This window comes from Micropterus salmoides, unplaced genomic scaffold (genome assembly GCF_014851395.1).
Source record: "Micropterus salmoides isolate LMB-PRFRI ecotype aquatic unplaced genomic scaffold, ASM1485139v1 Ms_hic_scaffold_5, whole genome shotgun sequence".
Taxonomy (NCBI): Eukaryota; Metazoa; Chordata; class Actinopteri; order Centrarchiformes; family Centrarchidae; genus Micropterus; species Micropterus salmoides.
The window spans coordinates 26,999,366-27,018,382 of NW_024044237.1; the positions used below are offsets into that span (position 1 = coordinate 26,999,366).

At 40.3% G+C, this 19,017-nt stretch overlaps 1 protein-coding gene across 1 annotated transcript in view; it reads right to left on the bottom strand.

Moving 5' to 3' along the window:
- slit3 (slit homolog 3 (Drosophila)) overlaps positions 1–15,576 on the bottom strand; it is a 257,890-nt gene extending 242,314 nt beyond the window's left edge. The window contains 1 exon segment of the mRNA XM_038699696.1: positions 14,772–15,576. Coding sequence (XP_038555624.1) covers positions 14,772–14,962 — 191 coding nt within the window. The 5' untranslated portion in view covers positions 14,963–15,576.
- Between the last annotated feature and the right edge of the window lie 3,441 nt (positions 15,577–19,017).

The following is a 19,017-nucleotide window of genomic DNA, read 5'->3' on the forward strand; positions in this document are numbered from 1 at the left end:
GAGAGCCAAAGGAAATCTAACGTTACCCTGTGTATGCTGATTGTATAAATTGGAACGTGTTTGTTAACACATTCGCCATAACAACTTTATATGGTGATGAATGTCATCGTTGTGTTTCCACTTTTTGCGTTGCCCCCAGGTGATCAAATAATTATTTAGAAAATGATTTAGTATGGGTTTAAGAAGAAGCCGTTTTATTTGCCCTAATATATACTCATACAGCTAACCCCCTTCTTTTTTACTGTTTTCACAAAGTCAAACAATTTGTTAGGGTGCATTTGAGACTTGAGGATTAAGGTGCTGACTGTGTAACCCCAGAGTCCCTGGTTCAGGTCCAGTCGGGAAGCTTTATTGCATGTCACCCCCACCCCCTCTTTCCTGTCGACTACCTAGTAAAGCATAAAATGCCAAAATATTTTTTTTTAGGTTTTGCAAACTGTCAACAAACTGACTGATTCTGAATTGGCTGAAACACAAACAATAAAGAAATTATCTGGTTGTGATGTTGCATTAATTGTAATCACTGATAAACCCACATCATGTGATCCAACTGGAAGCAGCAATAACATGAATAAATATAAAAACCAGAAAGGAAATTCATAATGATTTTGAGTTTCATCCATCTTCCCAATGCATTCAAGAGACCATCATCATCACCATCATCCAGACTGGCTGCCGCTGGTTCTTGTCACAGGCTTTCAGTATGTGTGCAATTGTCAGTTCCTTGGAAAGTGAGGCAGCTTGATAAGCCTTCTTGGACAAAACGTGCATTGATTTATCATTTTCAGTTTGAGGAAAGAGCTGCTTTCATGCTTGTTGATTTGTAATTTCAAGTCTCCACTCACTTTTGAGTGACTCTGAAGCAGCATCCAATCTGAAAACTTCTGTTCCCCATCACTCCACCTCTTTTCACCTTCTCCTCCTTGTCTTGCCCCTCTGCTATCTGTCTCTACTTATCTTTTCACATTTGGCTACAGTCTTTCAGTTTTTCCTTTTTCCCCCTTCTTCCCTTCATCTGTCTTAAATCTGTCCTTTCCCCATTCACTGCTCTTTAATGTCAATCCGTCAGTTCACAGCCAGCTTTACTCCTGTGCTCCCAGCCTTCCTCTCTGCTTTTTCTTTGTCTCTCACTTTCTAATCTTCCCCTTTTACAGTGTCTCCCCCTCTCTCAATCGCTCTTGTCTTATCTTTCACTGTTTCACAGTTGACTAAACACTTTTTCTTCGCCTTCCTCTGTTTTTCTCTTTCAAACTAATCTCTCCTCTTTCATCTCAGCCTTTCACTCTTTTACAGTTGGCTACATTTTTCCTAACCTTCTCTTTTTTCTCTGCCTCCTCCCCTACTCTCTCCATCCTTATCTCTATCTTTCTCTTGTTCACAGTGGAAACTTCTGCTCTCACCAGGGAAACTGCTCTGGAGACAAACAAACAGTAAGCATACAGGTTCCAGGTGGAGAGCGATGGCATCACCTTATCTAACATCACCGCCTAAAAACTGAGAAAGTCAAGGCCACTGCATAACGAGATGTTGTGTGAAATTAAATGATAAAAGTGTCAAATGAATAGCACATCAATTTATACTGATGTATTCAGAAATGAAAAGGTGTGTTAGTATGGCTTCATACCATCGTTCATAAGGTAAACAACCAGTAACATCAGTCATATTACCAATGAATTCATGATTTGCTCCCCCAGATACCATACATGTGTTTATTACTACTAATACTATGGTACATTGTGCATACTAAGATGTTTATTATGGATGGTATTAGGAATTAGGAAGTAGGCTGCCGGATGGTATTAGGAATTAGGAAGTAGGCTGCTGCTGGCTGACTATATAAATCAGAATTTTCCTCTCCTTCCGCTATCTTACGACACTATTTTGCATCCTGGGATTAAAGCCACCCAAGATGACTAGATAAATGAGATTAGTTCAAAGAAAAACAAACAAGCCGAATGTTTTTTCTTCCTATACCAGAATGATAAGGGGCTAGACCAGACCTTTCTGTAGGCTGGCACAGCGCTAAACTAAGTGTGTATGCGACACTACTAATCAGCTGGTAACCAATGTGTCAGTGACTTTGAAGAATGAATAAAGCAGCATCGCCAATCAGCAAGAATGAAAGTGCAACTTTATTGCTTAAGGAGAAATTCAAGTAGCTACAGTTGTTTGAAAAAGACCGGAGAAACAGTGGGCTGCCATTATACTGGACTCAACCTAAACTGATTAAAAACTCTCAGTGAATAGAAAGGGCGGCAGAGGATCTGAATGACTTAAAGCTAGCAGGGCGGCTATTTTTATGCACCTGGTCTGCTGAAGTGTGGGTGTCCACCCCACCCAGCAGTAAAGCTTAACTTAGCTTTAAATTTAACTGACCAGCTGGCAGTCAGACAACTAACGAGAGGCTTTAGTACAAAAGCTTTAACCACCGTTTGTTTCCATTACAGGCAGGGGTAAGGCGCGCATGTGTGTGTGTTTGCAATTGGGGGATAAGACAAGAATGCAAACAACAGGTGTTCAGGGAATTAATACACCATACAACACACACACAGCTCAGACACATGCATGCACACACACACACAGACACACACAAAGGCACAGACAGCTCCCGACCACATATCTCACCCCACACCACTGAAATCAGTGAACCTTATAGTCTGGCTACCTTGGGCTGGCATACTGGTCGACTTTACACACACACACAGACACACACACACACACACACACACACACGTATGGTGTGTGGGGGGCTGAATCACTTCCAGCACAGCTTTATTGGTTGGCTACACCACAGAGACTGAGAAAACACAGAGAAATAACTATTAGAAGGGAATGTTAAACAAATGACACATCAGGTGACGAAGACTCCCAAGAGCTCAAAGGAATGAAAAGTTGGACTGACCACCACTGTGGTAATCCATGAAATATTAATAGAATACATGAGTTAAAAGGTTAGACATGTCGGGTTGTGGGCGGTCAGTTATGTTTCTCTTTCTCTCCTTGTCCCCCATCTCAATTTGTCCTGTTTTTGTTTCCTTGACCTTTGCCCTCTTTTTTTCTATCTGGGACAGAGGAATAACGACTAACTACCGAAAACAGTTTCCTCTCTCTGTTCTGTCTTTGTCTATCTATCTCTGACACTGTGACATTTCCTTGTTGTACTTTTTCTCTCACTCCATCAGGCACCACATCCTTATCTTTTCATCCCTCCATCCTTTGCCTTCCATCCTTTGTTGTTCTCCGTCCAATGCTTCGTTTCCAAATGTGTTTGCTTCCTGTCCTAATCTCCTGTTATTTTCCACAAACCTCTTGTACCATTTCACTTTTTCATTCCTTCTTTCTTGCTCTCTATCCCTCTCTCTCTCTAAGATAGATATACTCAATTTCACTCTCTAAATGTCCCAGTTACGCAAAAAATCCTAATTGCCTTCTTCCTTTTCCTGTGAACTCCACACTCTACAGTGTGTCTGTCATTACAAGCAGACGGCAGGCAGCAAGCCACTTCAGAATTTGCCTTTGTTACTGCTGCAATCCATCCAGTAGAAATCTTTGGATATGACACTTAGTAACACCTGTCAGACTTTTTTGATATAAAAACTAATTACAACCTGATTTGATTGCTTAAAAGGCAGGAGCAGCATATAGTTGCATTAAAACTTTTAGTCCAATCAGGACTGAATCATAAGGCAGCTAAGCAGCAAAACCAGTCAGGAACATAAAAACATCACATTTTGCAGCTAAATAACTGATAATGTTTCAAATTAAATTGAATTAAACATATTCCTCTGCTCTCGCTTTGCATGTAGGCATGTATCTATGTAGCATGCTAAACATACTACCACCAAGCTAAACACACTACCAAAAAAGATTGAAGACTAGGGCTGTGTTCAAACGGAAGGCAGTTGCCTCGCTGCCTCGCTACCGTAATAGACAGTTGCCTCAGAATGCATCACTTTCGAGTGAAGGCATTTTTGTTAACATTGGTTTCGAACAGCCTTCAAGGGCAGCAACGTGTTATGTTTGCACGCCATCTTGCGTTTCTTCTTTCTGTCAGACGCCAGCCTTAACATCAGCTAATTGTTTTTGTATTGAAAAGGCAAATGGCTAACAGACACCTCAGAAATCATAGTGAACAAACTTGGTTGGTTACAGTCACAGGCTGATAGTTCAGTGTTTAGTTCTCGCTAACTTTTCAAAAATCAAAGCAAAAAAACTACTAAAAAATTTGGCTTGTCTTTTCATAAGCTGCCGCAGCCACAGCTACTCTGGTTTATAGGTAATAGGCAGCATCAAGTCAGCAGGGATGCTGCCTTCAAAACAGGCCGTTACGGGGGAAGTTTGAAGGCATCTTACAAGAAAGGAAGAGATCGTTCGAGTCGTTTGGAACAGCACTCGATGCCTCGCTGTCCTGTTAGACACCTTCTGAGAAAGCATTTTTAAGCGTTTCGAACACAGCCAATGTCAGTTAAAGTGCTATGGAACTGTGTCAGTAATAGACAGAATTTCCAGCTGTAACCAACTGCTAGTGACAAAATATCTTAAATACCTAAATTGAATGTAAACATTGAATTTGCAGTTTACATAATAGGTAACAAACTTATGTTGAAGAAGGTTTACAAGACGACACCTTGACTGAGTCAAGTAGAACACTCAATTGCATGTTCTTAGTAACTCTATAAAGGACTATGTCACATGTATAACATCAGTTCTAAAATCCAAAGATGTAATCATGGAAAGCATTCAAAAGTATGACATGTTCAGTTCCTGTCGCCGTTTGCTGACCATGTATTGTCTACAAGAGTTTACAAGAGTCTACAAGTTTTGGAAAATTTGGGGGTTTTGGGGAACATTTGGTCTCCCGTGCAACAGTTTACTGCTGTTTTGAATCTCTGTCTTAGTGATGCTAATAGGTAGTGAACTATCTCCTATTACAGAACTGCTCTCTCGGATACACAGCAATCATCACTAGGAGGTTCTTGGCATCCGCATCATACACACACTCACACACAACGAAAGACATGTGAACACAAGCGACTACAGACACAAGAGGTGCAGGGCCGAAGCTACCTTTTAGGACACCATGTCCTTTTTAAAATGACACATGAAATGTATTAAACAGCTCACACCAGTATAATGTAGACTCAGTATCCTTAATTTAGTTTTGTTTTGAGGCCAAACATAAATAAATAAAATAATTTGATGCAGTGAGGCAAAAGCTTTGAAAAATAGTGCGAATTATCACGTATGACTTCAGTTTCTGCAATTTCTAAATCTGAAAAAAGAAATAGCAAGTGAGCAAAAACACGATACATATAAACATCCTTGCAAACATGTGTGTGGAATTTTCTTGTACGGCCCTTATCAAATGACTGGTGGTCTTGATAGCTCTCTCTATCTGTATATTGCCTCCACTTCTTAATTTTCCCCAGCCAAGCGCTTCTTATGTCTTCTGCCTTCTACATTAGACATTCATGTGCACCTTTCACTCCCTTCATTTGTCCCAGTGATGGATAAAATTGCAAGGGCCATCGCAGCAACAAAATCAAACATGATCCCTCTGAAACTCATATGTGTGCCTGTGGCACCTGAGGTCTTTACATCAACCGTCTGTTGTATCGTTGTACACAAATGAGGATATAAATAATTTAATTAAACTCAACATTACCAGTAATCAAATTAATTTGAATTAAAAGCAACCACATTATTCAAGCCTGGCTACCTACCGCCTGTATAAAAAAGCATGACGTATGTGCACAAACAGCCATCAAATTCAGTCACAGCAGAATTTACACAGCAAAAGCAAATATTTGCTAACACTACTGAGGGAAGTCTGACTAGAAGACAAAGGTTTGCCTGGTGTAATGGGTTTACAGCCACTACAGCAAGACACTGATCCCACTGTTGGAGATTGTTTCTCGTGTAGGCTATGCATGCTTCTCAGAAACATTCTGACACTTGACATTTAACATTTTATCTGGCCAGTGTTCCTCACCACACATTTATCACAATGGATAAAACTCTCTCTGTTCTGTACAAATAAACTACTGGGTCATTCAACATGTTTGCAATGTCTAGAATGCTAACAATGCTAATAGAAACTAAACAAAAAGGTAGGGGAAATTGTTTCCCTAAAAAAAGAGAGGAAAGGTAAGAGGAGAGGAGCGAGGAAGAGAAGCAGAGGAGCCATTAGTCAATAAAATATTTTCCCAACTCACTTTCACTCCATAAAGGGGAATCCTGTCTGAATGACACGCAATACAGCTTCCTCTGCCTCGTATGCCTTCAGTTCAGTTTTATTCTTATGTTAGTATTTTTAGTCATTCTGTCTGACTTTCTATCTCACTTTTTTCTTTTTCACCCATGGTAGCTTCGTTTTTCTTAACCTATCCCTCTTTTACCTTTAAATCCACTGTCACTATCACTCCTCTCTTCTTCTCCTGCCTATGTCTCATCTTCTAAATCTTTCGTATTCAATATCCCAGACTGATCGGATTTTGTTGAAATCTGGGGGAGTAATATGTCTCCTCTCTGTGTTTCATCATCTATTGCTTTGTTTTCTGTCTGTCGCAATTTAGTTTGCTCTCCCTCACAGTCTCTATTCAATGTTAATGCCACTCAACCTCAGGAAATTCATAGTTTAGTGTTGCCTTTAACTACGCAGGCTTGACCACATTAGGGAGTCGCCTGAAAGCATCCCTTTCTTTTAGAGCCACGAGCCAAAGGGGCTATAAACCAGCGCTGTATTTGGTTAGCTCTTTTCTTTGCTGGACTTTATAGGGCTGCATTGCTTTTGTCTAGATTTACTGCTGCTGTACAGTAAGTGAATGGGGTGGGGTGAGGGTCCATGGGGTAATTTGGCCGCTGAGAGGCCACTTGACAAGAACAAGAACTGCTGCTTCCTCAACAGAGGCCAAGTCGGGAAAAAAAGTGTAACTGAACGAGAGGATGAGAGAACAAGAGAGGTTAAGATGAATGAGAGACTGAGAGAGAAAGTGAATGATGGAGACAAAGCTTGAGCGAGACAGAGAGATGGAGAAACACACACATGCACAGTGAGGTGACCAGCTTCTCCGTAAGCTTCCAGCCTAACATAAACAGTCTGTCACTTTGAGCTTAGCTGAACACTGGACCTAAAAGGGAAAATTATGGTCCACGTCACACTCTCTGTACTGTACACACATATTGCATGCACTTCCACATGCACACAAATAAACACAATTATGTATACGTACACACATACAGTGGAGTGACACACAGAAACACGTGCTGAGAAAAGAAAGTCCCTGCAGATGGGATATTATGTGTTGCTTTGGTGACAGTGGCCTAGCAAAACAGTGGCATAGCTTTTTAACATCAAACAACTCCAGGCATACTGCACTCACACACACAAACCCAGACTGGCGTTATAGTATGACACACACTCTTAAGTCCTTTGGGCTGAGGACTTCTGTTTCAGCAGAAAGTCACAGAAGGTCATTCGTGACAGTCTCTCTCTCTCTCTCTCTCTCTCTCTCTCTCTCTCGTTATATCTCAAAGTTTCCAACTACAATTGCATGTTTAATCCGGTGAAAGCATGAGAGTCTACTGTGTGCGTTTATGTGTGCGTGTATTGGTGTCTGCATTTGCCTAATGATGAGTGTGCACTGTATGTGTGTGGGCGCATGCGTAAATTCTAAATTCTGCTATGTCCTTCCATGCATGTGTACCCTATGTATTTTCTTTTGGAATGTAAATATACCTTTTCCATGTGTTTGTGTGTTCTTGTACTATATTTGTGAGAACCCATTTTTAGACCTTGAGATATTTTTGGAGAGTGAGGACATTTTGGTCGGTCCTCAGTACTTCAAAGGGTTGTTTGAGGTCTAAAAGAAAATTTTAGTTTCATACAACATGAGCTAAAAAAAAGAAGAAGCAAAGACCACATGCCATCAGACAATCATACAGGTTTTAAACCAACCCACAGGTTAACAAAACTTACTTTGAAGACAAAATGAAGGCAAACTGTGAAATAATCACCCAAATTGTTCACTGCAAACATCCATCACAGTTAAGAGACCTTCTTTGTGGTCCAACTTTGACCTGCCATACACTCAGCACACACAAAGTCAGTTTTTCTGTGTAAAGAGGGGGTTTCAGGTGTGCTCACTTATAGCTAAATGATGGCCCGGTCTACAAAAATAAGATTCAAGTTGTAATAAACTGTAATTTTCTTTTAAGGTTAAGTTTAGAATAACGTTGAGTTGGAGTTTGGCATAGTTGATGATGGTTTAGGTTGGGGATAGCGCCTAGGAATGCATTGTCAGTGATGGTCCTCACAAGGGCAGTACAATTATGTGTACATTCCTGTATAGTTTACAGTGTTAACATGGGCCTGATTTTCCATATGAATGCCAGGGAGTATGTAAACGTCTTTGTCTGTTTGTGTTTAAATTGTTTGTGTGTACAGTACATGTGAATACAGTATATGTGTGTTTGTTTTAATGCTGCCAGCTTGCTCTGTTTCCCAGAAGGGCAGTGCCCGCTGGCAGTGCCAGCTGGCTGCCTCCTTGGCAGACTGAAAGTCATTATATAGAAAGGTCAACTGCCCGCACACTGGAATAACGTGGGTAAAATAATATCACCCACTGACCTAGAACTGGAGCCTAAATATTGGTTACCCTCACTTGTGCCATTTGGCATACTATAACTGAATCAAACATAGTTGGAAGGACACAAAATGGTTACCACGAGATGGCCGCAGATGATAGGCGTGACATTAAGAGGCTGTTTGAGAACAGCAAGCTCATTGTGGTTTTTACATCTTAGTTTAGACTTGTCTGCTATAGCAATAAGACTCGGCTGCTCCTCAAATGTATTACATCACCATCATACCCACGATAACAGTAAAGAAAACTCTTCATTGAATGATGGCTTTTATTCAACAGTTACCAAAACATGTGCTGACTTAAGCTTCCCTCAAAGTAGCATACATTTACAGAAATACTGCACAAACAAAATACATCACTAATTAGCTCCCTCCACAAATGTTGGGAAAGCACCAACACAGCAGAGATTCATGAGAATTATCCAAATAATTGGAATGCATCTATGACTTCTTGGCTGTACCTTGCAGTTGTATACAGCACAAATATTATTTGCACTGACTTCAGGCGATTGCTCAGGCCACAGCTGAAAGGAGCTGAACCAAAACAGAAGTGAAGACCACAGTAATTCAGTGATTACAGATTGTCCTTGATCCAATCAAATTATTCTAAATTTAGGGGATGGTAACTGTGTCAGCACACATTAACTTGTCTGCTACATGCTAGTGTTGTAGTACTCTGCTGTAGACCACTTTTTGATGGTCTTGGTCTTGTCTCGGACTCAACCACCTTTGTACTCGGTCTTTTCTCTGTCGTAGACATTGAGGACTCGGGATTTTATTTCAAGACCAGTCAAGACCATAATTTTGGGAATATCAATAAATTGCTTTTGCATTGTCTGATTTGTTAACATCCTAACTTTGATTGGAAGTAAAACATATTGCTTCAAATGCAACCAATAACTCTAATTAATGACCACCTCTTGTCACCTCTCCCTGCGATGCTTACGTTGATTTCAACTATTAGTGTTTGTATGTGGGTGTTTTAATGGGAATGTGAATCTTTCAGATCACTTTGAGAAGTACCTGTGATCTCGTTCCACATTTTATTGCATGCCATGCAATGCAGGGAACTGGTCTTGATCTTGACTCAGTCTCGCCCTCCCTCGATCTTGGTCTCAACTGCTCTCAGCCCCTAAAAGTCTTGGTCTTGTCTCTGTCTCGATAAACTCTGGTCTTGGTCTTGACTTGGTCTCGGTTTGGGCGGTCTTGACTACCACACTACTACATGCACAGGTTAGCACCAAAGTATCCAAAGATCACACACACAAAGATTTCAGTACCACCATGGAATGCTAGCTGAGGGTGTGGTGGTTACAGAGTCCACTGACCAATCAACACTAAGCTTTGATAAGAGCCAGAAGCAGAGGCTGGAACGTGTGTGTGTGTGTGTGTGTATGTGTGTGTGTGTCTCCATTCTACACACAAAAACACACACACTCTAATGCGAGACTGATGCTTGCTTGCTTGCACACACACACACACAGCAGCAAGATCCTATTGTTGTGCACTCGGTGGTAGGTTGGCACGCTAAGGGGAAATGGGAGCTGTGAAAACTCTACTGGAGAGATACTGCTGGCAAACTGAAAGTGTGTGTTGGAGGAGCGAGAAAGACTGCTGAAGAGAGGTAGGGAGGAGGCGAAGGAGAGGGAGATGGGAGATGGGAAAAAGAAGGTGAGTGAGGCATGGGTAAAAAAAACAGAGGAAAGTAACATTAAGAAGAAAAAAACAAGGTAGAGGGAGGGAAGAAAGACAGAAAGATGTAGGAAATAGAAATAACGTTAGAGTAAAGATGAAAAGGTGGGTAGGGAAATAAAAAGAAAGTCAGCGAGTAAGTGCCAGACAAGGCTAGAGAAAGTAGAGAAGGTGTTGCTCGTAAAAAAAAAAAACTTGCCAAAGCTTCCTCAAAGTGCCGTTAGCGAGGGACCAGAAAAATAGGCAGTTAAAATCAGAATTATATTGTGTAAAGTTGGCACAGGCAACTTGCCGCTTCAAGCAGTGAACTCATTCAACTGCAAACATGTACATCAACACACATACTCAGTTTGACACACATTACACATACATGACTGTGTTCATACACACTACACACGTATATGGCATTTAAAAAAACAAACACAGTATAATCACACGCATATTGTACACACACACACACACACTGGCACACAAAAATTTCCTGATTGCAGCTTGATTGAAGACCCCTCCAGAGTTTACAGCATTCAATTTCCCCACATTTCACAGCAGTTGGGGCAACAGTTTGGATTTTGCAGCACTACAAAATCAACGCTCCTGGGCGTGTGCGTTTGTGCCTATGCAGTCCCTTTAGGGCAGGTGTGAATTGGACACAGGAGAGAAAAGCAGTGCCTGTTTTCCAATTCATTTACCCAGCCTCGTTAAGCCTGTTAAGCCTCCCCCAAAACCCTCCACTCAAATTAGATGCAAATGAGGTCTCAAGTGGCTTCCCAAGGAGGACATTATGGAATTGACTGGCCTGAGGTAATCTGCTAGGCTGCCTGTGAGTGTGTGCATTTGTGTTTGTGTGTGTTGATTGAACAGATGAGGCCACCACAGTTTTTCTGTCATTAACCTTTCCAAATGCTCTGTTTACAATAGTGAAGAAAACTGAGCTTTTAAAAGGATTCATTTTGCAGTTATGACAGGTGGACTCTGGCTCTGAATGTAACTCTCAACCTTTACTGTGGTGGTGGACGTGAATTGGATTCAAAGTTATACAGTATACTGTGTGTAATAAAGACAGTAAGTGGGGAGTAACTCTAAAGTTTAGGACCACAGTGGATTTTTATTTATTTCCTCCTTTCCTGGCAGCAATGGTCTTTCATAGAAAGAGACTGCCATTGCAGTTTGTTAGTGTTATCTGTCAGTAGAATATCCCAAAGTTATTTCATCATGAAACCCTGTACTTTTTTGTTGTGCCCAATTTCAACTCAATCTGTCTCATGTGCATCTTCTTCGCATAACAGTGATTTTCTAAGTTTGTTTTCAGTAACCTCCACAGAATATGTCTGATTTTTTTTGATTCAGTGCATGTGGCTCAAGAGCGTGATAAAGGAAGCAGTAGAGTAGTAGCTGAAAAAGATTTTCCACTCAAGATAAGCCGAGTCATGTCCCTTACTCAAATGCCACATGCCGGGGGTTTTGTTGAATCGTATTCTGGTGCTGTGAAAAAAAAATGTATTTCCTCTTCTTTATAGATTTCTTCGTATGTAATTGTTACATTTCTGCAGTTTGTGGCACAACCAATACTTCTGCATTAGACACCACCAAACACTAGAAAAGCAATCTAGATCACCATTAGAATTTTTAACAGAGTTAAATGTAAGGTGAAAGTTTACTTCCAAGAACTACAAACACTTCCTGGCCAAAACATTTGTCCTTTAGTGTTTTCCATTCATGATCAACATAAGAAAACACAGCTGCCTAAAACAAAGGTAAATATGAATGATTGCAACATAATGATCATGTAGACTAACAGCAGAGTAGTTATTACGGTACAATAGTGTTTTGAAGCTTTTCAAGTTTCCATGGACATTTTGATTGAAATGATTTCACCATCACTTCTGGTCGTCAGTGAAATCATAACCCTAACTGTTTTGCTGAACAAATTAATGCATGCTAGTGGCCAGCCTGTTACCTCAACATTGCAATGTTGAGGTAAACATCTAAAAAACATCTAAAATAACAGATTTTACCAGTTTTTGTGGCCATACAAATGATTCCTTTATACCCTCATTTTTACATTATCATGACAAAGGTTACATAAATCAGTAGCATAACATTTATAACTTATTAGTTGTAACAAAATGATGAGTTCATGAATGTTTTGAAATAAGATTTAGCCATCCATTGCATTTCTTTCCATATTTCTTTCCACTCTTAGGCGACTACATATAGTTAACAAAATATGTGCAGGATCTTACACAATCATTGATGATGTGCATGTCATAAGATGATTTTTAAAGGTCATAAAGAAACACACCGAACTTTCAGTACTTCTAAACTACTGAATGGTAAAGTTAAGGAACTACCACAAATCAGTTAGAAAATGAGCATTTTTTACTCATAACTTAACAAACTTGGCACTTTTGTTACTAGAATCTGTTGCCCACATGGACTTCATCCCAGTTGTCAAACCCAAATCCCTGCTCAAGGCAATAATGCTCATCTCTCTTTCCTGAAAAGTTTCCCATCTGCCGTAACCTTTAGAACTGGAATCTCATCCATTTTAATGTTTCCCATTTCAGACTCCTTAAAATATATCTGCAGAGAGAGAGAAAGATGAAGGCAGGCAGAGAGGGAGAGAAAGAGGGAGGAAAAGAGCAACTCTGGGCCAAAGTCACAGCTGAAACACTGACCTGGATAAATCAGGGAAACATAAACACATTCTGGAGTGAAAGGGGAGGGAGGGGGCGCTGCTACCCCAAATATTCCACCCCGGGGACCCCAGCAAGAGGCCGGGGACCCCCTTATCCTACCTCCCCATCACAGCTCGCTCTAATTATTTATTTTCCTAGGGTGTAAATGTCTTCGGGGGATTGCTGTGTAAAAGCCAACAGGTCCTGGGAGGTCACAATAGCCCTGTGGGATGGAAGAGGTATGGGGTTCGTTGTTCACACTCATACATATGGACGTGAGCAAAACAATCACACTAGGCCACAGCAAACATTCAGACACAAGTATATACACATATACATGTAAACACAAACATGCAAAAGTAAAAAATGCCAATCATATGTTCATACATCCACAAACACTGCCTCCCATTTCCCTCTGTAGCCTACTGATTGTGTTTGTTGTCTCAGTGTTGAGTCTGTTGTTGATCCCCTGTGGAGCATTTGGCGGCTCCATTATCATGGATAATCGCTTCCATACCTTAACAGCATAGGTGTGTGTTTGTGAGTGCATGTGTGTGGCTGGAGGGGTGTATACGTGTCAAGATCAGGCTAGAGGTGGCAGCGGTGTCTGTCAGGGGTCTGTCTGTGCCTTAGGAATGAATATCATTTGAAACTGTAACAGGGTTTGAAAAAAATTGCACTGAAAGTAAGTCTTTAAGAGTAAAATCACTGTTCAGGATTTTACACAAATCACTGAGGATCTAGCCCAACTTTAGGAACCTGTGAAAACTTTGGAAAGTCTTACTGCAAAGGGAGTGCGGAAGAATATAAAAAGATTTACGGAGCTCGCTGCTTCTTCTCACCTTTCCTTTTGACCTGTTTAAAAACTTAAATACTCACTCTAAAAGTTGCTTCAGGACTATTTTCTTTACTGCCTCCGTTCACTGGGGTCACTGGTGAATTTTAGAGCAGTTTCATGTGCACCATCTATTAAGTATATAACCAAAGTGCCTGCTTTTTTTACATGCTTTTAGTCAGGAGGTGTACTTGTAACTTTTCCCAGGAAACTACCCCTTGTTTTGCACAAGTATACAGGTAATTATAGTAATAGAGGGTTATTCTACATTTATCAGCCTTATTTCCGTCTAAACATTTGAAAAGCCAGCACCCACTTAAATTCACCAACTTTTGTAGAAATTTTTAGCCCAAATAGCAATAAAATGACAAAAAAAAATTTAAAACAAGTTACTCAGCTGTTAATGTTGTTTAAATACTAAGTTTCATGAATGCTGTTCTAAAAATAAAATTGATGGAAAGATGGTTGCAATGGATTTCAGTGTAGTTACTCAGTAGGTTATGAACACTGATGAAATGATAGTATCTACTTATTCACAAGATAAATGACACAAGTAGGCAATGATTCATTAATGAACGGGTCTGCTTTAAAACCCCTTAAGTTTTCATTGAGGCGTTTAGAAAGTAATCTAAGCCTATAGTTTGAAACGTCTAATCAATAGTGTTTTCAGGTTTAAACTATCTCTGTCACCTGTGATTACCCAATCCTACAGAAATATACCTATACGGCATGTTAAGTTTTACATGTAGCCTACAATATGCTGCACAAAATTCACTGGTAGCCCTACAGGAACATTACGATGATGGTTATAAAAGGAAAGCCAAAGAAGAAAAGCGCACCATGGGGCCACATAGTACACTATCATGATATTTAACATGATGATGACAACATTTTGCTTAAACTGTCATGACATTTCACTTACAGGCGCTCGGCATTCCTCGGTATTCCTTTAGGCACGGTCTTCAAACCAAGACCCTGGCAGTCCACATGCGACCCGGAGCAGCTGCACTTGTGTGGGCATCCAGTCACCGAAGAAGCGCACACCAACAGCGCAAAAGCCAGAGCCCAGACCCGGCAAAGCGCAGCCAGCTTCTCCGGTCCGATCGGAGGCATGATATCCTCTCAAATTACTTCCAAAGCGAACTTAATTGAAAATCCGCGGGGGGGAAGTACACGTTGTGGAAGTAAGGATCCCGAAAAGGTCAAGAGAGGCCGTTCGACTATGTGGTAGAATTAAAATAAAGAAGTGATGGGAGCCGAAATCAAATCAAGTTCGCTGTTGCAGAAGTTCACCAAAGTTTCTCTCAAGAGACTCGATCAGTCAGAATCTCCTTAAAACGCTCCCTTGCCATTGAAGAAAATTGAGCAAAAATAGGGTTTGGATGTGACACTTGCAAAAAAAAGTTCTCTTTTATAACAGTCCACCATGTGTCACTCAGCTCGATGCGTAAAAGTCTCCCCAAATGTTCCCCATTCACAAACTCTCCGAGAAGTTATCAGCCTGACTCTTAAACTTTCCAAGGTGAAAATGTTAAGCTCGGGTGTAGCCTCCTTCCAGAGAACATCCCTCCGCTGGCAGGGAATAAAAAAGTGAGAGTTGCAGAGGAGTAATCAGAAAAAAAGTTTAGGGAACAGAGACGCAACACAGACTGGTACGCCTGGAGGTTGTGAGAGTGAGGGAGGCAAACAGATTTGTACTTAGGTTTCCCCCAAAATCCTCTCTCTCTTTCTTCCTCTCTCTGTCTCCCTCTCTCTCTCTATGTTGATGTCACCAGAAAAAGAGAGTGAGAGAGCGCTACAAACTTTCACTCGTTCCTTATCTTTGCCGCAGAAACACTGCTGTATAAACTTTGATACTTTCCCACACAGAGGAATACAACTCCAAACTCTCCATGGCAGCAGTGACATATTACAGTACATATTTTAGCTAATTTCCCAGCAACTCGTCCTCTTTTGTCATGGCCAATATATCATCTTAATGATTTAGCCTACTTTGTGATCATATACGGGTTTTGAGCCATGTCTTTTGTGAGCCATCTCTTCAAATAGTCCAGTGCATCATCCTTGGGGAGTCTTTGTGTCAGCTTCAATGATTAATGCTTTAACAGCAGCTCACACAAAAATGATGTCTGATAGATCAATCAGAGTTAGTCTAAAGTGTAATTAAACTCGTCTGTGTTGGCAAATGCAATGAAGTCAACACCCAACAATGACATTAACCAACATCGAAACTTGGATGTAGACTTGTTTGATTAAGTTTTAAATGATAAAAGCAATGATTTAAAGTAAGATTACATGACCACTCTAATATTTGACATTAACTTGGACTTCAGTAAAGGCTTCCAGACTATTTGGCGATTAAACATTGTTAAAGCTCATTCACCTATTCTTAGTCACTACACTGATGTCCACAGGTTTCTTCCCATTGTGACACACTGTAAAAATGAAGTGAAAATACTTTTTCAGTGTAGATCCATTCTCAAGAGTGGGTGCCCTTCTGCCAGTTGCAGTAGTGCTGCTGCCCTCTATTGGTAGAAGGGAAAACTTCTACCAAACAAAGAGTGAAGTCTGGTCAATTTGCAGTTACAGAAATAAAATAGTTTCACATCTAATTGTCCTGAATTGATTCAGTTCATCTAGGAAATTTCTTGCAAATGTCAAAAAGTTTAAAAGTTTTTTCCTAAGCAGAATAATGAACAGTGGAAAGTTCATGAATACTGTAGTCTGGAACTCAAACTGAGTAATTCAGATAATATTTCATTCTGCGGCTCATGCTAATTAAAACATGTTTTTCCAGTCAGTTGGACCCACGAGGGACATACTTTTGGCAAGTTTAATATTTTATTAATTCAGAAGAAGAAGTCAATAATGCATACCTGAGAATTGCCAGTCATCTGGTGTTAGCGTCTGTAAGGCCAGATCAGTTTATTTGTTCAATGCCTTGCTCAAAAACATTGATGGAAGATGCTGGGAAGTAGAAAAACATCAGTAATCACCGCATCAGGTTTGCTGGCTAATTCTTTTTCAGTTAAACTAGGAATAATTTCAGTTCAATTGTTGAGAGAGACCATCAGTTGTTCATTGTAGGTGTTTGTTTGTTACACACTAACACATACACTGGGTGAGCAGTGTCTAATTTGCGGCAAATTTAGTGTCTAAATTTGTGCACATGTGTGAATGTCTGCGTGTGTGTCATATGTATAAAGACAGCTTAATAGACATGTGTGAGGTTAATCTTAATTCCCTGTCTACTCTTCAGATATGCTCTTCATCTTCAAATTTTCGTTATGGAAATTCATCAGAAATTGGCTTACTGAAAATCTCTCTTACACAGTTAGCTATACTATTGAAGGGACAAAAGAAAATGAAGCTGCTTTGAAACAGTTTTCAGTTTTGGGTCAGATCGATGGCTGGCAGGGCAAGCACAGCTCTTTTCCACAGCAACTAACTCCATCTCCTCCTGGGGGATCCCCAGGTGGCCACTGGTATACAGGGGAAATTAAATCTCTCCAGAGTTCCCTGGGTCTGCCCCGAGGTTTCCTCCCTGCTGGTCATGCCAGGGGAGGCACAGGAGCGAGCAGCCTGTCAAGGAGTGTAAGCCTGGCTCTCTGCGGATAAAACCCATTTCAGCCGCCTGCACTTGGATCTTGTTGTTATCACCACCAAGAGCTTACATGTAGGGGTGTAGCAGTGAAACATTACCCAGACAAACACATCCCAAATTTGAAAGCATTAGCATTTGGGAAGCCAGATAGTGCAACAGAAAGTGGCTACCACAAAATATGTCAAGGAAATATCAGTGCCAAAAGTACCATTTTATCAATAAATATCTATGCTAACAATCTGCAAGGGTAATAACACTCATATTCTGAAGCATGGATTAAATCCATATCAGATGTCTTTCCCTGCTACCTCCATCTTTTGAAAATGAGCTTCACGTCAAGAGCAAATGTAGTAGGGCAAAACTACGGTGTGTACTATTATAGTTGTAATGTAGGATGAGTAACTTTCCTTTTAGATTCTGTTGCTTATGTTCATGCTATTGTTAGCTAACAGTATTTCAAACAGCTGTGTTTGCCACAAACAATTCTCATGAAAACATTCTTTTTCATTTGGAGTGAGACTGGCTATTACCAGACATCTGGTATTAGCTTGAAGTTAGCTACTCTTGTTGTTGTTGCATACTGTTTTTTTTACTTATATTTATGTTTACAGACAAATCAATGCCTTATTTATTTTATTACAATCTAAAAAATGTCTTACCTGCCCCTCATACAATTAAATATATGGTAACATGCTTGTTAATAAATTTCACATGTGCTCAACTGATTTCGAGTTTGGGTTGTCCGTGGCTTATTGTACACCCCTGTATAGGCTAATACTAATCTGTGGTTCTTTTATAAAAAAGAGAGTTGCTAACAATGACACCATGGGGATCATGTCAGATACAGAAAAGCAACATTAGATTTAGAGGTAATGACCCAGTGAGTCAACCATATAGCACTCAACTCCAGATTTAAACGAAGTAATGAGCTTGAGCAGACAATAACCAACAGGAGAGCACATCTAAATCCATACAAAAATAGACAAAACAATGGTTTTGTGGAAACATCTGGTGTTGCTTTGTCTCCATGTGTTGCTTATCCACTAAATGAATAAAGTATGCACAGTATACATACTGCATACAAGACGTAAAGATAGAGAGAGAAGGAAACAATAAAACAAATCATACTGATCTGATTTTCAGCGCTAACAATAATGTGGTGACAGTTTAATTCTCTTGCCCTTTGCTGTACCCCATCTTGTTGGCAGTGGTTCAGTGTTTCCACAAAAAATGTTGCATACTTTTTGAGATTGGTCAACTGTTGTTCAACTTGCATGGTGATCGGTGATCATATACACCAAAGTCAGACTGTTAGCAGATAGTTATAACAAACAGAGAGAATAATTTTGTTTCCATGACTTAACTGATCAATAGGCCACTTTCCCAAAAATATTGTGTATTTCTTTACAAATGAAAGAGGGGTAAAGGAAGGGTCTCTGAAAGAAAAAGAATGGGGCAGAGAGTGAATGGAGCTACTTCGAGACTGAGTTCTGAGACAATGCCACCTGCTGATGCTGCAGTGCAGTTAGCATAAGCGCACAGTAAAAGATCTTCTGGTACACAT